Source organism: Leptonychotes weddellii, chromosome 3, assembly GCF_054177405.1.
Source record: "Leptonychotes weddellii isolate Sample4059 chromosome 3, ASM5417740v2, whole genome shotgun sequence".
NCBI classification, from domain to species: domain Eukaryota; kingdom Metazoa; phylum Chordata; class Mammalia; order Carnivora; family Phocidae; genus Leptonychotes; species Leptonychotes weddellii.
The window spans coordinates 59964160-59988137 of NC_138371.1; the positions used below are offsets into that span (position 1 = coordinate 59964160).

General features: G+C 37.9%; 1 protein-coding gene across 8 annotated transcripts in view; it reads left to right on the plus strand.

The window, feature by feature from the left end:
- TTC21B (tetratricopeptide repeat domain 21B) overlaps positions 1-23978 on the plus strand; it is an 89626-nt gene that overhangs the window by 54031 nt on the left and 11617 nt on the right. For 2 of the 8 annotated variants that reach the window (XM_081814264.1, XM_081814268.1), the window contains 8 exons: positions 4253-4403; positions 4603-4764; positions 6845-7040; positions 8932-9039; positions 10584-10808; positions 15650-15770; positions 19573-19640; positions 21268-22639. In XM_081814264.1, coding sequence (XP_081670390.1) covers positions 4253-4403; positions 4603-4764; positions 6845-7040; positions 8932-9039; positions 10584-10808; positions 15650-15770; positions 19573-19640; positions 21268-21372 — 1136 coding nt within the window. In that variant the 3' untranslated portion in view covers positions 21373-22639. Of the gene's footprint in view, positions 1-4252; positions 4404-4602; positions 4765-6844; positions 7041-8931; positions 9040-10583; positions 10809-11717; positions 15179-15649; positions 15771-19572; positions 19641-21074; positions 22640-23978 lie in introns of those variants that run through there. The other 6 variants (XM_081814265.1, XR_014143568.1, XM_081814266.1 and 3 more) reach the window with 6 other exon arrangements.

Here is a 23978-nt window from a genome sequence, read left to right on the forward strand (position 1 = left end):
TTTATCAGTGTAAGGATCTTGTACTCCAGAAATATCAAGTATCAAATGACATACATCCACACCTCCCAATCTTTGCGTGTTTCTTTTTCCTTTTGCCTATAGTGTACTTTGCCTTCCTTCTTCTTCTCTGTCTTTCCCAACACATAATCTAAAATCTACTCACCCCTTGCCAAAAACAAAAGCCTAGGTCTTACTACCATCACCTATGACGTTTTAAGATGCCTTATGTGATGCCTCAATTTGCCTGAGACGGGGGGATCTCCTGGACAATGCAGGACTTCTGATCCTAAAAGAAAGAAAGTCTCAACCACCTGGGAGGAGTTGATCACCCCAATCCTGGAAACTTCATCCATACCTCTTTATCTCTTCTAGCGTTTTTCTGAAAATATGTATGCATACATTTGTCTTCTCCATGAGACTGCAAACTCCTCATGTTTGCAGGGATCATGTCATACCCATCTTACATCCCTGGCGTCAGACACATTGTCTGACATGTAAGATGGTGCAGAAGAAATGTTAATTGGTTGTATGGATCAATGAATGACTCAAATACCTAGTCATTTAAAAATACAAAATGTTAAGATTGTCATCTATGTCATATTTTATGTAGTCTATGCTTTATTCCTAATAGGACTCCATTCACAGATCTGTTTTATCAGAATTATGTATCTATACTTTCTGCATTATTATTATAGGTCATCCTTAGCAGCACATGTTATACCTTAAGTTAATGCTGTATTTTAGCTTACTTCAGAAATGTACTGTCTAATTTGACTTAACCTAGCTAGTAGAGAATCCTTCTTATAGGTAGAATTACTCTTCTCTTGACAGGTGACACTTCTTCTCTCTCAAAATCTCCACATCATCCTGGGTTTTCCCTCCCCGACACTAACTGCTGAACAAGTCCCATCAGTTCTCTGTGCTGAAGAGCCTGCTGTCACACGCAGGCCACCCTGTCCTAGCCCCTGGCTCAAATTAGGGCCACTATCCCCTTTGACCCAGCCCGGTGCAGTCCCCCACTTACCTTCCAGCCTCTCGTTTCTTGCTGCCCCACACCTTCATAGGACTGTCATATCACTTTTATAAATCAGAAGCTAGTCCTTTGCTTAAAAAATTAGGATGGCTCTCCAGGGTAGAGTCTAAAATCATAGCATTATTTTGAAAATAAGATGGCCCTAAATTATTGGTCCATTTGTATTTCTCAGCCCTCTTCCTCCACTTTAATATCTAGTAACCTTGGACTTAGCAGCACTCTCTGGGCTCTGCTGCTCTGTCCCTGCACACACCATCTGCCTCTTGGAATGTCTTTGTCTGTCTGGCAAGATCCTCCTCTTAGCCTTCAGGATACCCACAAGTGTGATTCTGTGCGAAACCTCCTGCCTCCCCCAGGCAAAGGTGAAGAATTCCATGCGTTGTAATTCCCTCGCACTTTATTCCTGCTGCATCACATCACACTGTATTTTGATATTTTCTCACTATCCATCAATAAGTATGGGCTATGTTTTTTTAGAATGTAATACATTTCAGTCTTCAATGGATTCCTTAAGTACAGAAATTTGCCTGCTGTCAAATTTCATGGTTAACTAAGAGACAAGTTAATGTAATTTAATCTACCAGTGGTAATTATAATTTAAACTAATAATACATTTCAGTAATATTAGAAGGTGATAATTATTACCTGGCCTCCCAAGGTTGACTTTAGATAATATTAGCAATATCATGCATCGCACATATTAGCAATATCATACAAAAAAACTTTAGCCTGAAATTTTAACCTTTATGTCCTGCCTAATCCAATACAGCTTCTAGATTCTGTGACTTTATTCTAGGTAGTTATCCCTAGGTCCTATCAAAACTTTTGGAGTTGTAAATATTCCTAATGACCATTGTATTTTTAAAGCTCTTTCATGACCTTATTTTATTTGGTCTCAGTGACATTTTGAGGGTCAAGATTATAATTCTCTTTTAAGAAAATAAGTATTTCTTGACTCAGAGAATTTGAATAATTTGCTTGAATTTGCATAGCTAAAATACAAGACCGATATTTGAATCCTCTCTTTCTGAAGCTATAGTCTTATCATCCTCTGCTTTTTAGTGATGCCAGGAGGCAGGAAGAACAAAATCTTGATACCCAAGTTTATAGGTCAAGGAAGATGAATGATGGTGTTGTCATCATAACCTGGATTATCTTGACATCATACAATAGAGTAGATACAAAGCCTACAGAAGTTCTTTTTTTAAATATATTTTATTGCGATAACATAAAATACGTAACATAAAATTTCCCATTTTAGCCATTTTTAAGTGTACAGTTAAAGGACATTAAGTACGTTCAAATTATTTTTGTAACCATCACCGTTATTCATCTTCAGAACTTTTTCATCATTCCAAGCTAACATTCTGTACCTGTTAAACACTAACTCCCCCCTTCTCTCTCCCCATCCCCTGGTAACCACCATTCTACCTGTCTATGAATTTGACTCCTATAGATACTTTATATAAAGTGGAACCATATGGTATTTGTCCTTTTGTGCCTGGCTTATTTCACTTAGTAGAATGTTTTCAAGGTTCATTCGTGTTGTAGCATGTGTCAGAATTCCCTTCCTTTTTAAGGCCAAATAATATCCCGCTGTGTATATATGCACCACATTTTTATTTATTCATTCATCTGATGATGAACTCGGGGTTGTTTCTACTTTTGGCTACTGGGAGTAATGCTGCTGTAGATACTGGTGCACAAATATTTGCTTGATTCCCTGCTTTCAGTTCTCTTGAATATATACCCAGAAGTGGACTTGCTGGATCATATGATATTTTCTCTTAGAACATAAAATTAAAGATAAATTACTTAAAAAGTTTTTGTGTGTTTTAATTCTAACCCTACAAACAAGATCAGCATAGCTTATGTAATGAGAATTTTTGCAAATCCCCTACTATGAATCCTGTGCTAACTGAAACTTGAGAGCCCAAATTATCTACAAAGGACAACTACAGAGAAATAAAATGTGAGCCATCGATATAATAGACTGTTATGCAGCCATTTAACTCATGTTTTTGAAGACCATTTATTGACATTTGGGAAACGTTTACTGTACCAGTGTTGAGCCAAAATTAAAACCCAAAGTGTGACTTCAACTTTGTATATATATAAGCAAAGAAATATGTTTTAAAGATCGATAGGATGATTTTCACTCATAACTATATGAAAGGAAACGTACCAAAATGTGGTAATCTTTAGCTGGTGGGAATATGAGTGATTTTTTTTTCTTCTTTATACTTCTCTTTTTCTTTGTTTTTCCAAATTTTCTAAAGTGTCTGCATTATTTTTACAATCTTAAAAATACTAATTTTTTCTCAAAACTTAGTATTTTAGTGATGCAAAAGAACTAGATAGAGTTGGGAGAAGAAGACTTTCTAGGAAACTGCCAGGAAATTATACCTGACACCAAAGAACTAAATTAATTCTTTTTTCTTAGGAGAAGATAAAATAGGATTAAAATACTGGGACTAGGAGCACCTGGGTGGCTCAGTCATTAAGCGTCTGCCTTCAGCTCAGATTATGATCCCAGGGTCCTGGGATCGAGTCCCGCATCGGGCTCCCTGCTCAGCGGGAGGCCTGCTTCTCCCTCTCCCATTTCCCCTGCTTGTATTCCCTCTCTCACGCTGTGTCTCTCTCTGTGTCAAATAAATAAAATCTTTAAAAAAAAAAAATACTGGGACAAATTTATTACAGTTATATTATGGTAAGCTAGCATCTAGTACATTAGTCACATACGCATATTAAGGAAAGTCTAGAGTAAAATTTCTAATTGCCTACCCCAAACATTATAATCAAAAGGTAGTGTTCTCACCCCCTTCCTAGCTGCAGTGAATAAGGACGTCAGAGATAGACTCAGCCTGTGCAATCTCATCAACCCTCCTGAATTTTACAGTTAAGAGTTTAGATGACCAATGCAGAGACTGTTTCTAGGTTTTGTTCCCAGGAACAGTTGAAAATTAAGTTACAACAAATGTACATTTTTATAGATTGGATTGTATTTTATAGATTAGCTTCTTTCACTGTCCAGACCAACCAAACCCTTATCCAGTTGCCCATACTCTTTAGGGATTTATAACCCTTAAGGCATTCCTTTTGATTGTATTTAAATTCTACTTCATTTGAAGTAAACTATACTTGAATGAAGTAGGATTATAACTGTCAAAACAAGAGGTAAAAAATGTTGTCTATATCCAAAATATTCTTTGTTTCTAGATAATTATATGACATTATCACGTTTAATTGATTTCCTGAGACGATGTGGAAAACTTGAGGATGTTCCAAGATTTTTCTTAATGGCTGAAAAACGTAACTCCAGAGCAAAATTGGAGCCAGGATTTCAATACTGTAAAGGACTATATCTTTGGTAAATCTGTTGGTGAATAAATCCTATGTAATAGATTTTTTCTCACTGTGAATAAAGTAGAATAAATTTCCTTGTCTTAAGATAGATCTACATTTTAAAAAATGTTAATAATTTTATTTACCAAAGAGATTATAAATGACTTAAAGTTTGTAGTCAACAATTGAAATAAGTGATTTTTTTTTTTTAAACATCTAACAAGGTATACTGGAGAACCAAATGATGCCCTTCGACATTTTAATAAAGCTCGGAAGGACAGTGACTGGGGCCAAAATGCCCTTTATAATATGATAGAAATATGTCTGAATCCAGATAATGAAACTGTTGGAGGTGAAGTATTTGAAAATCTGGATGGAGACCTGGGGTGAGTTATCGTTTGACAAATTATCCCTTTTCTGGAAACACTAGGGATAATCGGCAAGGATACCTTTTAAAAGAGGGCTCAATTCTAGGACAGCACTAATGAAAGGTCAGATGAAAAAAATCATAGTTAAAAAAAATTAAAATTAAAAAAAAGAAAAAATCATAGCTAGAATAGCTGTTCTCTAAAACAAGCATGAAATGCTTTTAGGAGGTTTCCGAAATCAGAAGCATGTTACGAAGACACTCCCCTAGTTACTCTGTTGAGAACAGGGTAAATTGTAGAATGTGATTATGTTAGCAAAAGTTATCCACACAATAATAGTAACCCCTTAGCAAATGGTAGTTCTTTGCCATACCCTGCACTTCATACTTCATATGCATTGTCTTATTTGCTCCCTGCAACAGCGTTGTGAACTAAGCTCAGAGTTAACCTAATGTAGTAGTCAAGGGTGGGGGCAAGATGTGGATTAATTTCTCTGTTACCGCGAAGCCCCTGCTGGGAGCCCCTGTAGTGCACTGCAGATAAATGGTGTTTTATTGCTATCAACCTATGTTTGTTGCTGTTCCCAGAATTGGGCAAAGCATGATGGGGGGTATGTAAAGATGTAAATGTATAGGGTATATAAGGTAGTTTCTGCCTTCAGGAGCATAGTAATTTACCTAGGAGGCAAGACAGTATCTGAAACCAGTCTCTGACAAAACAGAAATGGGCAAAATGGATATTAAGTGTTACAGGAATTCATAGAAATCCTAGCAGTGCCGCCAAGCAGTCGGGGGAAGATGAACAGAGGAGTGAGAGAAAATTAGAACCAGACTGCTGAGAAGTTTTAATGACAGATTTGAAGGCTTAGATTATAGAGACCATTGAAAGTTTTAGAGCAAGGGAGAGGCATGTTTGTTTGTGTTAGAAAGGTTAAGGTAACGTACTGTTGTGCAACTATAGGCTGTCCTCCTGGAAATCTCTAGCAAATAGTTGAAAATACAAAACAACAAAACAAGAGGGAGGTCACAGCTGGAGATACAGGTTTGGGGGACAGATCCTCAGAGTAGATAGTTGGAACCCAGTGAATGGCCTCTTTGCAAATAGAATGCAGTGACAGACGTTTGAGAACTAAATTTTGGGCATGCTGACATTTAAGGGGATGGGAGGGGGAAGGGAGGTCAGAGAAGGGCAATCAGTGTGGTAGAAAGAGACCCAGAACCGTGTAATGTTACAAAAGGCAAAGGAGGGGAGCTTTGAAGAAGGTACCTAACAGTGTGAAATGTTTTAGAGAAGATAAAGCCTAAAGCCTAAGAAAAAGACCAGCAGCTTTAGTGATTGGGCTTTGAGAATTTAGTCTCCTTTTATTAATTGATTTATATATTTAAAAAAAAAATAAGAAAATTGATACTACATATTCGAATTGTTATTGCACTTGAAATTTACAACCTTTTGACAGATACATAGTTTCTTTTTTTTTTAAGATTTTATTTATTTGAGAGAGAGAACACAGGAGCAGGGTCAGGGGGAGGGGCAGAGCCAGAAGCAGACTCCCTGCTGAGCAAGGAGTGGATGCTACCGAGACTTGAGCTGAAGGCAGATGCTTAACTGTCTGAGTCACCCAGGCACCCCAGATACATAGCTTCTCTTCTGAGAGTCAGATAGGCAGCTAAAAATATTGCAGTGCTTGGCACGTAGTAGGTGCTTTAGCAAGGTCAGTTTTTACTCCCTCCTTTCTTTCATTTTCTGAGTAGATCTACTACTTGATAATTATATGATTCTACTTATCCTGAATTCTAGTTTTATGTTAGCAGAAATGAACACACTTACCACATGTAGATACTGTCCAATTTTTGTCTTCAGTCTAAAGTGAGTAAATGTTTAATGGTGTTTTATTCAAGCTATATTAATTTTGTTTAAATGTAATGCATTCCATCTGTGGTTCGCTTTGTATTAGAAGAGAATGAGTGATATTCTGCAAAAGGATTACTTCAAATTAGTGACAGAAAAGAAACCAGTGTACCCTGGGGCTCAGTCTAATCTCAATGAATTTTACTTCATGAGTAGTAGACATAAGAGATTTATTTTTAATTGTATACAGTAATTCAACTGAAAAGCAAGAGTCTGTGCAGTTAGCAGTGAGAACAGCAGAAAAACTCCTTAAAGAACTAAAACCTCAGACCATTCAGGGTCACGTACAGCTTCGCATCCTGGAAAACTATTGCCTGGTCGCTACCAAACAGAAGTCTAACGTTGAGCAAGCATTGAATACCTTCACCAAGATAGCAACATCTGAGGTCAGTAGATTTTGTTTTTCAGCTTTATATTCTCTTTCCTTGGCAGTATAGAAATATGTATTGCGATGAGCTGTGTATTTTCTGAAGATTGACTTAATTACAAGTAAAAATTGTCTCTATACCTTGGCATAATTCTACATAACGTACCTTCGTTTCTAGAAGATAGTATTTTGTTACTATTTTGATATGTTGATATATTTTTTCTATTAGAATGGTAACTTCTAGAGAAAGGAAAATTCTTCTTCAAAAGGGCATAAATTAACTCTCAAAGGAATGGCTTTATTGTCTGGAGAATTTCTGTGTTGTTTCGCTTAAGTGACTAAGTGAAAATAAACACCTGGCTGCATTGATAGCTCACCTTTTTCACTTAGGCAAACTTGAAATGTTTCCAGCTCTAAGGCTAAATGGGATCAGTACTGACAGCTTATAATTCAGTCACGCGAATAATGGTGGTGTTTTTTAGCAACACGGAAATAACCCCCTGCAATAATAATAGTAGTAACAACAATAATAATAATTAGAGCAGAGGCTTCCTTCTCTTTCCAACTCACTCAGATCCACCTTCTCACTCTCTGGGTGCTCTGTTTTTCCTTCCCTCACATAGTGCTGTATTTCTCCAGTGGCTTGATATTAAGGAAGGGGTTCTAGGTGCCCACTCCATGAGCAGTGGGCGATAGCTAGGTCTGAGCGTACTCACTGGATTTCGTGTTCTTCCACTCAGCAGTGTTGTAGGCCACCGAAAACTCAAAATTTGTGTCTCTCAGAGGATATACAGAACTTTGCTGTGTTTCCTTGTGGTTCACTGGTCATAGTGGTGGCAGTAAGCTACTAAAAACTCCCTACCGGGGCCCCTTCCTCCTGCCTCCTGGGACCCGGGAGAGCTTTGGGGAACCTGCAGCTCCTGTTGCCATTTCGGAACATGTATCCTAGATGGCATTTTATCAGCACTGTAAGCCACCTTGGAACTAAACAGCACGTAGCTCCCGCAGCAACGACATCCTAGAGCAGGGCCCGTCTGCTGCCTGTGAAGTAATGTTCTCAGGGGGCAGGCCACGGGGCAGCGGATGGATGACAGTGGCTGGCAAATGGAGACCCGAAGTAGGAGAGAGAGTTTAAAGTGTGATGTTTGAGAGAACACCAAAAGCTGTGAGTGACATTGTGGCTATTTCCTAGAAATACCGGTTTCTTGTGTTGATGAGACTGCATTATTTTTTACCATTCTTACATATGTGATTAGTAATACGCTATCCTCAAATCTGTCAACTGACCATACCAGCCAAAGACTGATGCATGAAGTTTCAGAAACAATGAGTTTTATCTTGCATTTTTTCCTTTTAACTCATAAGCTGCATGTATTAAATATAATGAATATTCGTTAAGCAGCCAGTGGGTGCTAAGGACAGTGGGGGAATCATAAAGATAAACCAAGGACAGTCTCTTCTGTCAAGTTTATCACAATCCAGGGAAGATGAGGCAAAGCATACTGACTGTGTACAAACCAAAATCTATTACATTCTGTTCTAGAGTTGCAGGTAAAAGTGCTGTAGGAAACAATATTAGGAGAGTGGGGAGGCCCTTTTGTGGAGAAGTATGATTTAAGAAGAACCACGATAAATTGCATTTCCACAGGCAGAGATGGAGAAGATACATTCTAGAGGCAGGGGAAAATATGAACAAAAGCACGCAGGCAGGGATGCATCCTGTCTATTCACGACACTATGTGGCATTCAGATTGATTGAAAAAGAGTTACGTGACAGGAAGTCAGGGGAGGAAGCAGTGCAAGATACCTTAAACCCAAGCAAAATGTTTCCACCTGCTTTCATCCTGTCACCTTGAACCTGAAGGGTGTGTTGTTTGTAACATGGCTGTATTGTCCTCTGTGATCTAAAGTTGTTGCAGCTCAGAGTGACTGAGAAAGACAGAGGAAAGCCAGCTGAACACCTTAGGATGTCTGCACCAGAAAAGACACGTGGGTCTAATGCAGGGGTTGGAACTCAGGTTTGTACTTTTAGAAACTATTCTTGAGTTCATTCAGTAGTGATCAAGCTGTGAGGTATTGAGTAATTCTACTCAAACTCAGGGTGTGGGATTTTAAAATCAGAGAGCTTATTTTTAAATGTATAGTGTGGGATATTTTTAGCATGTGACTAGATCTGGACATGTTTACGGGACCCTTCTTGGCTTGGAATGTTCTAGGACCTGGCTGACAAATTCAGAGCAGGCCTCTACTTTCTTTCCTTTCTACAGGAGGAGGCAGGGGGAAAGGGTCCTCAATAAATGGATGATATACCCCTCGTGTCTCCGAAACCTACTACCAGTTGGCTGGATTTGGCACTCAAACCTTTTTGCCATTCCTTAATTAGAAGGACAAATCACATACTGGAAGTTTGTGGGTAGGCATAGAATTACAACCAAAGAAGTTTTATCTTCTGAAAAATTATTTTCATCAAGCTCTAAGGAATTGTCCTTCTCTATTCCAGGGTTTTTTCTGACTTCCAACCATGGTTGGTGTTGGACAATGAACAAACTGCTCTATTCTCCTTTTGCAGTGTTCCTTATTGGTTACCCAAACTTTCTATCTCACCGTGTACCTTTATTATAGTCTTGATATTATAATTTCTATATCACAGTTGCTCATTCTTTATTTGTATTTTAACCTGAAGCCTTCCCCTTTATAAAAACATCACAGTCCCTCTGCTGAAATATAAGAAGACACCCTTGTTTTATCAGGGATATACACATATTGCTTAGGTAATTTGGTTTCCTGGGTAGATTACCAATAGCTTCCATTTTATACCAATTCTTATTAGTTTGTTGGTTTCACAGAGTGACATTTCCTGACACTGAACTCCCCTCTAAAAGAACATTGTGTTTTACAGACACTATGAAGAAGCTGCACTCTAAGTCTACAAGTATTTTAAGGCATGAATTTATTTCATAATTTCCAAGTGATTAATTAATCACATGCCTTGTTTATAACATTTCATTGGTCAAACTTTATTGAGTGAAAAAGCTTTTGAATAAAACAAGTAGGAAGGGAAAAGGAGCAATAGAAGTCAGTTTTGATAAAAAGTCAATATAGATAAGTCAGTACAAGTTCGTGTAGGTAAGGAATATCATTTGCAGGTAAATCAATCTCATTCTTGTTTTACAAGTGAAAGAACTAAGAAGCCAAAATGCTGAATCTGAAACACAAATGTTCCAGTTAGGATTATGTTGAAATAGAATTTTGTTTTTTTCTGTTTCTATATAAAACCATAATAGCTAGTCAGTCCCATTAAAGATCAAGTCGCCCTAATTGTCTGAATCGTGTGGTTATGGCATCTGCGTATTTATTGGATTATTTTGACCACGTGGTGCCTGACCAAGTTTCTTCATGGTAGCTTGAGGTTACTTGGTGCATTAAAGAATGACCATATCACAGTTATCTATGAGGAGCCAGATACGGAGTCCACAGGCCCTTGCTACTTGCCATGTTTCCTTTTAAACATAGGACATCTGTGTTTGTGGATCTGGGGGTCTGAAGTTTTGCGTTCTTACAGAAGGATCATATTCCAGCACTTCTGGGAATGGCAACAGCTTATATGATCTTGAAACAGACTCCACGAGCCAGAAACCAGCTGAAGCGGATTGCAAAAATGAACTGGAATCCTATTGATGCTGAGGACTTTGAGAAGGGTTGGCTGCTGCTTGCCGATATTTATATTCAATCAGCAAAATACGACATGGCGGAAGAGCTGCTGAAACGGTGCCTGCGTCATAATAAGGTAGGTGACCGAAGAGTAAAAAATTACTGTTAACCTTCGATGTGAAAGTTTTCTGTAATAGGTTATTATAGAATGATGGTCCATTTCTAAGGGTTCCTGTGTGTTTTTTGAAAATTAAATGTTTATTCTTACCACAATCAGGGAATAAACATTAATAAGAAGAAAGAAGCCGTTTGCTCTTGAAAATAAAGATAGAGATTTATGCAGTTTCAAGTTTCAGCTGTGGTATGCCCCACTTACAGAGAGTGTTTATGGAATGTCAAGCATTTGCCTGTGATTATCGAGCTCATCCCAGACCTAATGAAAATTGCAGAAGAACGTTAATTGCGGACGTCTGTCCCTCCTATTAAGAAATACTCTAGATGAATTTACCGCAGCTGCATGTTGTTTTCACATTATTAGAATCCACTATGAATAATACATTTTGTGGGTACAAGTATTTTCAGCATTTAATTTGTTTATTAAAAAGTCCTTATCTTTAGGTATGAAATTGAAAATCTTCAAGTCTGTGGAAATCCAAGGCCTTTTAGTAACAGTGCATTTTGGTGTTTAGTCACAAAAAAAGGTTTTATCATTTTTTAAGTTAAGAATTTGTTAGTATTTGTTGAAAAATAATTGTACTTAACTTAGAAACTTGAGGATATTTATCCTTACAGATTCATAGCAATTACTTCAACATTTTAATCGTAGTAAATCTGTTTTATTTTCAGCATATTAGATTACAAAGTGGATCATTTGTTTTTTAAAGAGTTATGATCATCTAATGCTATTAAGTTATTTTCTTAGGAACTTTAAAAACCTAAAACATCAAGCCATTTATCAATTTAGAGTCTGTACATCTAATTTTAAGTTAAATTGTGCTTGAAAACAGATTCTCATTAATAGGTTTTCAAAAATCTAAACTCCCAGACCCCTCAGGCAGGGGAAACAAAGCAAAAATAAACTGTTGGGATCACACCAAAATAAAAAGCTTCTGCACAGAGAAGGAAGCCATCAACAAAACAAAAAGGCAGTCTATACGTGGGAGAAGATATTTGCAATGATATATTTGGTAAGAGATTACTATCCAAAGATACAGACAAGTTGTACAACTCAACACCAAAAAACCCCCAAATAATCCAATTTAAAAATGGGCAGAGGATCTGCATAGACATTTTTTCCAAAGAAGACATACAGGTGGCCACAATGGACACATGAAAAGATGCTCAACATCACTAACCATCAGGGAAATGCAAATCAAAACCATGATGAAATATTACTTTATACTTGTCACAATGGCTAGAATCAAAAAGACAAAAAATAACAAGTGTTGGCGAGTATGTGGAGGTAAGGAAACTCTTGCGGGAATGTGATGGTGGGACTGCGTATTGGTGCAGCCACTATGGAAAACTGAAGTTCTGTCTGTACTGAAACCCTAATTCCCCTGTAATCTTGCTTAATCCTAGACTAGGCACGTAAGGGTAGCCATCTGGCAGTTTACATTTTTCTTTTTCCTTTTTTTTTTTTGGTGGGAATGTGTATTGGTGCAGCCACTATGGAAAACAGTATGGACCTTCCCAAAAAAATTAAAAGTAGAAATACCATATGATCCAATAATTCCACTACTGGGTATTTACCCAAAGGAAATGAAAGTACTAATTCAGGGAGTCTGCTTCTCTCTCTCTCTCTCTCTCCCCCTCTAGGCCCTCTGCCCCTCCCCCCACTCATGTTTTCTCTCTCTCTCTCTAAGTAAATAAATAAATAAATCTTTAAAAAAAATAAAAAGTGATCCAAGTGTACATTGATAGATGAACGAATAAAGAAGATGTGGCATATATATACAATGGAATATTATAAGCCATAAAACAGAATGAGTCCTTGCCATTTGTGACAACATGGATGACCCTAGAGGGTATTATACTAAGTGAAATAAGTCAGAGAAAGACAAATACCATAGATTTCACTTATATGTGGAATCTAAACAAACAACAACAACAAACATACTCATAAATTCAAAGAACAAACTAATGGTTGCCAGAGGGCTCGGGAGTAAGGGGATGGGCAAAATGGGTGAAGAGAAATGGGAGATACAGACTTCCAGTTATGGGATGAATAAGTCATGGGGATGAAAGGTACAGCATAGGGAGTATGTGATATTGTAATAGTACTGTATAATAACAGATGGTAGCTGCACTTGTGATGAGCACAGCATAAGGTATAGACTTGTTAAATCACTCTGTTGTACACCTAAAATTAATGTAACATTGTGGGTCAACTATACTTCAATAAAAAAAAAAAAAAGGAAAAAGAAAAATGTAAACTGCCAGATGGCTGACCCTTACATGCCTAGTCTAGGATTAAGCAAGATTACGGGGGAATTAGGGTTTCAGTACAGATAGAATTTCAGTTTGCCAGAACACTGACAGCGATATATTGCATGGTTGAACACGATGGCTACTTCAGAGGCGCCAGTTTGGCTGATTAGACATGTCAATATTGGAAGCATGAGATTCAGGAACTAGAGCTTAGAAACCTTGAATTGTATAATTAAAAGATGGAGATCATCCAGATCTGGGACAGAAATGTACAAGATGATACTAGACCATCTTGTCATACCAGATGGCAAGGAAGCTATCGAAGATGATTAGAGTCACGTCAAGGACTTAGGAGCCAACTTGAAGACACTCACACTAGCCAAAGTTGGAACACATTAACTATCAGTAAGAATAGTAACTGCAGTGGATTGAAACACACCAAATAAGTTTAAATCCCATGAGTTTACAAAGATCCAAAAAAGAAAAAAAAATCAAAAACCTAATTGGTCACCACTGAACTATGCTCATGAACTGTTATTTCTGAAGCCAGCAAATAAAGGGAAGGCATTAAGCACTTAGCCTACCTTTTCTGTGTGAACTATACTACTGGGCAACAATAGAGCATAAAAGGAGACATTTCTCATGATATTTTCCAGCTAATAAATGAAGAGTGATAGACTATCACCATTTTCCATCCCTGATCAATTAATGAATGGATTTAACATCATAAAAAGAGAATCTGATATTAGGTGCCTCCTGAGGGAAGAACATGCCATCTATGACGGGGCCGGACCGGGGTGAGCAAGTCAAACCCTCACTTGGGGTCCAGAATTTAAAAGGGCACTTTAAGTCTCAGGAATTATCTTCAGCAGCTGGTGCTACTATAACAAAGTCCTATAGACCGGGTGTCTTATAAACAGCAGAAATTGATTTCTCCCGGTTCTAGAGGCTGGAAGTCTAAGATCAGGATGCCAGCCTGGTTCAGTTCTGGTGAGGGCTTTCTTCTGGGTTGCAGACCACCAACTTTTTGTTTTATCCTCACATGGTGGAAGGAGAGGGTGAGAGAACTGTCTGGGGTCTCTTTTATAAGGACACTGGTCCCATTCGTGAGAGCTCCATCCTCGTGACCGAATTCCCTCACAAAGACCCCATCTCCTAGTACCATCACACTGGAGGTGAGGGTTTCAATGTATGAATTTTTTAAACATCCAGTCCACTGTAGATAAATAAGCATTTAATCAAGATTATTATAGAATATTATAACAAATTATAATAAAAATTATTATAATAAATAATTTAATGCAATATTTTTTAAATCAAAATGGCAAATAAATAGCATCTGACAGTGCTGTGCTGAACGCTTTGAAGCCAGAAACAAAAGGGGAAATGTATGCCTCCATATCCATGTTTTTATGTATTTTTCAATGGGTAATGATTTTAATGAAAATATTATTGACATATTTACTCCCATTAAAGTCAGGAAAATAAAATAATAAATTTTGTCTGGGTATAAAGAAAATATCCAGATTTAAAATGTGAATTTCAACATCCCCGCTTTTCAGTTTGATTTGTAAAAATTAATGTTTGGGAAAAAATTAGCAATTAAAAAATCACAAAAACATGTATACATTTTTCCTTTTGCCTCAGGCTCCAATGTGGCTCAGCAGGGCACTGACCTCTGAAGTCCTTTCACCTCTGTCCCCAAAGATCGAAATCAAATTTAAACCTCTAGGTCTAATTATAATTTCCAGATATCGGTGACATGGGAATACATTACATAAGCACCGCAAGGATGCACTCAACTAAATCTGGGCTGTGACAAACTCAAGGATAAAAATTCTTGTTTGCTACATTTAACCGCAAGAAAGGAGACCTGGAGAGAAATGAAGGGAAACCTCTAAATCAAAGGAAAATTAAGAGACATTTTAGCCAGTCACAACATGTGGGCCTTGTTTGGCTCATCATCCTAACAAACTAAAGACAAAACAAAATTATATTGAGACCAGTTGGAATTTGAATAATGACTGGATATTTGGTAATACCAAGGAGTTGTTACGTTTTAGGTATGATAAACTGTGGTTCTGTTTAAAGGAAGTCCTTATATTTAAAGAAGCATTCTAAAATATTTATGAATGAGATGGTACAATATCTGAGGATTTTTTATTTGCTAATACAGAAGGACGAGTATGGGGAGGTAGATGTTAAAACAGTATTAGTCGTGATTTAATTGTTGAAGATAGAGGTTCATGGGGTTCATTACACTGTAAATTTTAACTTGAAATTATTTGTAATAAAAACTGTATATGTATATATATAAAATATACATTCCCTTGCCTGTCCCCTAAAAATCCTGACTCTGGGGGCAATGGGAGTCGGGCTTCATTAGAATCTTTTATTAAGTCCCATAGATGATTTGATTGCATAGCCAAGGTTGAAAAACATTGTTTTATGAGCCCATTAAATGACTTAATGTGGTCGACCTCTACAGTCCTAAGCACCCCATCAAATCAAGTTTAATCTATTAATACATCTTCCATTTTCCTTCAGTCTTGCTGCAAAGCTTATGAATATATGGGGTACATTATGGAAAAAGAGCAAGCATACACAGATGCTGCCTTAAACTATGAGATGGCGTGGAAACATGGCAATCAGACAAATCCAACAGTCGGTGAGTTTAACAAATTAGGTACAAGGTTTTCACTGGAAACTTGGGTTCTATTTGTAAATCTTCATTTAAATGCATTTGATTTCTTTCTAAGAACAAAATATACATTAAGAGCCAACTTCCTTTATTAGTCCTTCTGAAAAAATAAATTTTATATTCATAATAGATTATTAACTTAATAGTTATTAAGTATAATTTCTTGAGATTCAAACTGGTCCTCAGTCACCTTAAAGCTTTAAAAAATCTAATCTAATTCTGCCCCTTTCTCTCCCTTAACCCTCAGCCATTTCTGAATGGTAATGCTGGGGGGAAAAGTGTTCCCGCGTCAGGTCAGTTAGGAAAACATTTCATTAAATCAAGTTCTGTAGGTTTCTTTATTGCAGGACTTCTCTGTGCTTTTATACACTAATGTAAATGGTGATGGATGTCACAGAGGGAACATGTTTCCCCTGATAGTATGACCATAGACATTTTTTTTTTTTCCTGAGCATCAAGAAACATCAGCTTGTTCCAGTGATAGACTCAAGGAATGCGCTCTCCAACATCCCTACCAGATAGACAGATCCAGGATATACTTAGTGACTAGCCTCCCCCCACATTGTGAGGGAGCTCATCCCTATGTTCTTCCCTTTCTTTGTACTGAGCTGAAATATGCTGCATTGAAGCTGCCAGGTCTTCTTTCTGGAGCAACCCACAGAGCCCTTTCCTTCTTACACGTGTGGTATACTCTAATTCAGCTTTCTGTCCTGTCTCTCCGAACGCATCTCTTCAAACTATCTCAGTTACTCGCCCATTTTTCCTGAGACTTGCTTCCAAATCTTTCACCCTCCTTGTTGCTGTCTCCTGGAAACTCTAAAATAGTGCTTCCCAATCTGTGCTTTGGAATACTTGGTGAGATATTAATAGTTATTTCTTTACAAAAAAGAACAAATGAAAAGAGAGAGTTGAGTATGAGGAGATTAGATTTCATGGCCAAATGAGTTTGGAAAAGGCCGTTTTACTGGTCCATGCCCCTCCTGACTTGTTGTACTAGAAATGAACAAGTTCCTGAATTATACTTAAGATTATGTATAATCAAGCTGGTTTTTTTATCAGGCATTTTAGTAGTTGTTAACTCGGCCTTAAGGTGGCATCTGTCTTTAGCAGCCATGTCATGGTATGGACTCAGATTTAATTTGCAGTCCGATAGGTCATCTTTACATTAACTGCTGTTAGTTCAGGACTTCCCCCACCATGTATTTTTCTGGGTTCTGTTACTTTACTAGACTTGTATAGGGCAGAGGAACTAATACAGTACCATTTGTTGATGGTATTTTTCCTTCTCAAGTATCCTGTATCCTACAGAATCAAGTCAGCTTATAAAATGAAAATTCCTTAAATGTCTTTAAAAATATATGTAATTTTGATACTTTATTCCATAGAAGGTATACATTTAGAAGTTAAATTATTTAAACATTCTATTCCTTGGAAGACTTCAGCAAATATAGAGATTCTAACTCATTAGTTCTTCCATTGTGTCATCTGTGTATTTTATAGATGATTTTATCAATTTCCCTGGGGACTTGTCATTGGTAAGTTTTCTCTGAGGCTCTTAATTCATTCTTTAGTTTCTTCCTTAAGGTGGTCATTACATCTAACACCCGCAGTTGCCTGGCCAAGTTAACAGTGCATTTCACTTTTTCAGTTGTCAGGAAATCCTTCAAATCATGGTCTTGTTCTTTCCGTAAGATTCAGGCTTGAGTGTTATCACTGTGAGAAGCACCAGGAACGGAGAGCCAGGAAGAAAACACATCTGTGTCTGCCCCTCTGCACCCATTCTGGGGGCACAGGGCACCACTAACGAGACTGTTCGCAGTGTTCGTGTTCCTCTCTCCACTCCCCTCCCCTGCTACCTTTCCCCCCCCGATTACATAGTGTTGAATTTTTATAAGCTTGACAGGTGTAATGTGACAGCAGTGCACATTTTTTTCGCCATTTCTGGCCCTTTATTTCCTCTCTCAGATTTTTTGGGCAAGATGATCCATCAAGTTTCTTCCAACATTAAAACTTTGTGCTTCCAATTTAGTAATTGACTAAATTGCTAATATATGTGTGGCACTCTAAAACTTAAAAGCATTTCACAAGTATTTCATTTGATCTTAAAATCGCACTGGGGGGTGCCTGGGTGGCTCAGCCGTTAAGCGTCTGCCTTCGGCTCAGGTCATGATCCCAGGGTCCTGGGATCGAGCCCCACTTCGGGCTCCCTGCTCCGCGGGAAGCCTGCTTCTCCCTCTCCCACTCCCCCTGCTTGTGTTCCCTCTCTCACTGTGTCTCTCTCTGTCAGATAAATAAAATCTTTAAAAAAAAAAAAAAATCGCACTAGGAGTTGGGGGTGGGGTTCTGGTGAGGAAACTTGAAATTGACAGCTCACCTGACTTGCTCAGGTCTCCAAGCTAGTCAGGAAGCCAGAAACCAAAACTGAAATCCAGGCTTTTTGGCTCTAGTTTCCATGTAAAGTATGATTGACATGGCATGACATCTTAAATTGTTTTCCTTTTTAAATGTCACCGACTTTATTTTTAGCCTGTTTTACATTTCCTTGGTAATGATATCAAGTTTAACTCTGAAACTTACTGTTTTCATCATTGACAGTTTTATAGGCATGTATGTTTATGTGTGTTTATATCAAATATTATGAATTTTAGGTAATTCCTCTCTCTTACTGTTCACTACCTTATGATTACATTAGCCAGTAATTCTTTTCAAATATTTGTTTGAAATTAAAAAAAAAATGCTTTGGTACTTTTATTAGGGCCCAGGAGCAGCATTCAAATGTACCTAATTTATATTTGTAAGACATAAAGTGAAATACCAAATTTATGAATTTTTACATACTATTTTACACCGTGGCATATCACTTCGCATTTGTGGGTACAATGCCACTGTTACTTTCTTATCTCCTTCTGTTTGCTAACTCTCATAGCGTTCTTATGGAAAAACAGCAGTCCTTTAAGACTGTCTTAAAACCTTATTTTAAATGTATTTGAACCCTGGCACTTCAGTATCAGTACTTGCGATAGTTGTTACTTATGGTTGATGTGGAATGTCTGACGACTACTCTCCCCTCTTCTGGGCAGCTGTCCTACCTGCTCTGCCCTGTCACGTTGTACTCTGGTCTGTTCCATTCCTGTGGCTCCCACCACTGCCTGTTATCAGAGCAGCTTCCTCTGCCTAAGAGTGTTCACGCTTCAGTGCAGGCCTCCTCCTTCTGACTGCAAGCGTTGCCTGATACCGCCCTCTCCCCATCCAGGTTTCCTACTCAAGGGGTCTTGGCCCGTACCTTGCTTTCATACCATTTATCTCACTTTTGAAAGTGGTAACTTACTTGCGTGATTATTTAAATAACCTACATTATTTCCTAATGGACTGCAAACCTCCTGCCTGTCGGAACAGTGTGCCTGACGTGTTAAGGGCGAAACAAATCTGTGCTATCTAAATGGATAGCTGTGGTATCGTTTACTGTCCAGTGATGAGTCTGCACTGTAACCTGACATAAATGGGACTTTGTTAGTAAGTTACAAAAGCCATCTTGCAGGATGGCAGTCTTCTCACTGCAGGCCTTTTTCCAGCTCCATTTTCTGTTGTACCTGTTCTCCCTCCCATCATCCCATCACCTCTCTCTTCTAGTGTGCTCACCAGCCTTCTTTTAGACTTCTCCCGTGAGTAAGCAAACAAAGGAGGAGGCAAAAAAGGTGATGCTAGCCATGTGCTCTGTAAATAGTACTACATCATTACGGTTTTCTTTTTTTTTTTTTTGTCTTAACAGGATACAAACTGGCATTTAATTACTTAAAAGCAAAAAGATATGTGGATGCCATTGACATATGTCACCAGGTAACACTTCAATTTAGATATCTTAAAACTTTTCAGCTGCACGATTTCCTACTTTTAGTTCATCTCAAGATGTACATGAATAGAGGTAGAGAATGTTGTGTTTTGGTTAAATGACTCATCACATACATCTGAGAGAGATTACCACCTTTCCAAGTTTAGAAAATGATCAAGTTTCCTTAAACATGTTTTTAATTGGGGCTCCAATAATAAAATGTTTCTATCAAGTGAAAGAGGCTAGAGGAGAAGCATGTGAAATAAAACTACTGATTCTCCAAGCCATTGTTCTGAATGAAGTTCTTGTGAATGTGTCCAAGTCTGGTTAGTAGAGAATTCAGATTTATAAATTAGAGATAAGAGGTATTTCTGTTATTTAGAAGTCATTCGATTACATTTCTGTAATTGATCCCTAACTAAACGATCCCTTACTAAAATGACAAATACTTAAGTTACACTTCTAGAATTTGCAGCTTCTTTATATATACATTGTTTTGTTTTGTTTTGTTTTTTAAAGATTTTATTTATTTGACAGAGAGACACAGTGAGAGAGGGAACACAAGCAGGGGGAGTGGGAGAGGGAGAAGCAGGCTTCCTGCAGAGCAGGGAGCCTGACGCGGGGCTCGATCCCAGGACCCTGGGATCATGACCTGAGCCGAAGGCAGACGCTTAAGGACTGAGCCACCCAGGCGCCCCTAGAATTGGCAGCTTCTTTATATATACATTGTCTCGCTGATATATAAGGCATTGCCCCATTGTTCCAGATAAGGCATTATATTCAACATGGTTAGGAGCTCCAAGAAAAGCGCCTTAGAAAAGAATTATGTAATGTCTCCTACCCCAGATCGCTGTCTCAGCATCATTATAGCAAATACGTGGCTTCAGTGATTGCTATTGATTACTGAACTCTGCAAGGCAGTATTTCACATTAAGGTTAAGGTTGTGCATTAATGTAAGTTATACATTAGAATCATTTGTGGAATTCTTTTAAAAATGACTATCTCCCCACTCCTAGACTCAGTAGACCTGGAAATTTATATGTTTCAAAATCCCTCCAGGTAAATCTGATGTGTGCTCCTGGTCAAAAATAACTCTGTAAGGGTTTTTTAAATATCATGTGAATAGCCTAAATTTTCTAAATACTTAAAATCATTGATACATACTTGTTTTTTTGCAACTGATCTATTAAGGAAGTAAGTATATTTGTTGTATTTCCCACATGTATTTGTATTCTATTGTTGTCATCTAATTACTATTACTATGAGTTATGTCACATTTCAGCTGTCACCTTTGAGAAGGGTTGTTATATTTGTAGTATTAATACAATGAAATCTCAACTGTAATGCTCATTTCCAGCAAGTTTTGTAGCTCTCCAGTTCTCAGTAATCATTTACAAGTTCTCGTGCTTTAGTTTTGTTTTTTGTTTTTTTGTTTTTGCAGGTTCTTGAAGCTCATCCAACTTATCCAAAAATCAGGAAGGATATACTTGATAAGGCCCGTATATCTTTGAGGCCTTGAAAGGTAGTTTAATTTAGTTTGTTGGTTATGCAGGAAATGACAGGTCTCAGTTCTTATAGTTCAGAATAGGTTTGAGCTAAAACTTTGTAACAGAAGCATACTTTTCTTTCTCCAGCAGAGGCTGCTATTGTATATAAAGAGAAATGCTATGTCAAATGGCTGGGTTTCTGATGGAGAAGGTCAGTGGGAGCTGGTTTATTTGATTGACTTTCTTGATTAGGAGCAGATTTGGTGTCTCTGTGGTAAAGATTATAACCCATTTCTATAAAGAATATTTTGTTAAATACGAGGTAATTAAGTATCCTATATCTTTTCTAAGGAATATTAGTTGTTTATTTCAGGAAATACATTCAAAATGCTTTTGTTCTTTGTTAAAATTTTTTGTAACATTCTCTGTTGTTTGAAAGGTTTGAGAAAATGTTCTTGTAAATAATGTATGAAAAGAAAAAGTATATTTTAATAAAAACTTTATAAATGTATGGTTTGTATTGCTGTTGGAACTCAAAAGACGTGGTAAGTTTTGCAAAATCAGGGTAAGCCCCCTAAACAATTTGCACTGTTAATGAGTAGTTGGAATATGTGACATTCCTAGAAAACTCTTTTTGGAAAAGTGTAAAGAATGGGAGCTTCCATTCCCTTTGTTGAACTCATTCTTTCTGCTTTCGATGCCAATGTGATCTTAAGAAATAATCTGGATGTGAAATCAGTTGAAATAGGTAAACTCTCAGAGCAATAATTCACCTTAGCCCGAAGACTAGATCTCTTGATGGCACTTGAGACACGGTAACATCTGGCCGGGAAGGGCGACAGGACAGTTTTGGTCAGCAGGGACTCCCAGGCACACCCTGTGAAAACAGCTGCTTCCCTTACCGTGCCTGCCACCTTCTGGCATAGCGGCTCTCAGCCTCTCAGGTTAAATTTAACCTAATCTTAATCAACTCAGTGTTCAGCATTATTTCTGACTTGTTGTCTACATCTTTTTCAGTTGTCTATAAGAATACCATAAATAGGGTCTACTCTTTCATTTGCATTTCCAATAAATACAGAGTATTTTTAAGTCGCTTGTTGCTTGTAAGTGTCCTATGTTTATTTTTTTTGAGCTATATTCTCTTGTTTTTGACTACTTCTGCAATTTTCCAAAGTCCTTCTAATTCCAGTTATACGTCATAAAATTCTCATCATTCTTCTTTTTCACCTACCTTATTTATGGCATTTCATGAAAATATTTAAGAGCATTTTTGAAGCATTTCATATCTGTTAGAACACTTTCATGTGTCTTATTACAGTTGATCACCAGAACCCTAGAATGTGTGATTCTGGAACTGCGGCAGATTAGCTCTTTCTTTGTAATTCAGCCTGAATGGACGTTGTTAAGGATATTATATAACAGAGTACCTTAAGTAGTTCCAGTGAATTTGCATCATGGAATGCTAGAGTCCTGGAAATTGGATAGAGAAAGTAGAACATCTCTTCTCCCAGTAAGACACTTCCAGATCAGTCTTCCTATCTGTAAAATGGGGAGTTTGTTTTTGTTTCTTTAGCAACCACTTAATATTTTGCACCTGCCATTTGTGAGGTACTATTCTAAGAACTTTACTTACATTATGTCTTCTAATTCACACTCAGCTTCCCAGAGAAATAATACTCTTATTTTTCAGATGAGGAGGATGGCGTTTCAAACTAAATGATTTGCCCAAGGTCACAGAAAAAGTGTCAGAATCTGGATGCCATACTGACCCAGACAACTTCAAAGCTCACGCCCTGTTTCCTATATTAGGACATTTTGCATCAGTAAGAGGGATTGTGTCTATAGGAAAAAATTCTCTTGTCTACATCTGGCCAGCAGAAGAAACCAAGTGTTCTATCACAGAGCTAGTCAAGTAATGAGGAACAAGATGAACTGAGTGGAGTGAACAGTTCTTACAAACGTGAAATTACCGAAAGGAAGTCTAGCTGAGGAGTAGTGTAGTGCAGCAGTTAAGTACATGGATTTGAAATCAGACCAGCCTGGGTTTCAGCTGGGTTCTACCACTTACTAGGTGTTTAATCTTGCTCAAGTTATGTAGGTTCTCTGAGCTTCTGTTTTCTCATCCATAAAGAAGCGTATAAGGATAATCTGCCTCAGGTCGTTGTGAGGATTAAATGAGAAAACATACATAAAACGTGTAATGAACCTGACTCACTTAGGCTCTTAATGAACAGTGGCTCTACTTATTTCTTATGAGTGGAACAGGGCCAAGTAGTAACTGCAACTGAGAAAAACCTTCACAGAAGAAAAAAATGAAGTCCAAGGTGAGATAAAAAGGACAAGTGAGTTCCCCAAGACCGCTCAGCTGAACGGGATTCAGGGTTCTCATTCATGCTCGCCCTCCTCCCCACCCTACTCCTTCTTTTTTCCCCTCTGTCCTCTCCCCTCCCCACACCAAACACTGTGCTGTACTCTTTACATGCATAATCTCTTTTCATCCATCTCTGCCTTTGCTCTAGCCTCCTCTAACCTGGGGTCCTCTCCCCGCTCTCCTCTCCCTTACCCTGCTTCCTGTCTCCGAGCTTCCTGCTCTAGGCTTATTCTTTCTTTCTTTCAGGTGTCAGTTTATTGTCACCTCATCAGAGGCCATGTCCACGTCCGGGCCCACAGTCTAAAGTAGCCATCCTGTCATGCTGTATCTTATCACCCTTTTTATTTTTTTTTTTTGCTTTTTTTTTTATTCTTATGTTAATCCCCATACATTACATCATTAGTTTTAGATGAAGTGTTCCATGATTCATTGTTTGTGCATAACACCCAGTGCTCCATGCAGAATGTGCCCTCCTCAATACCCACCC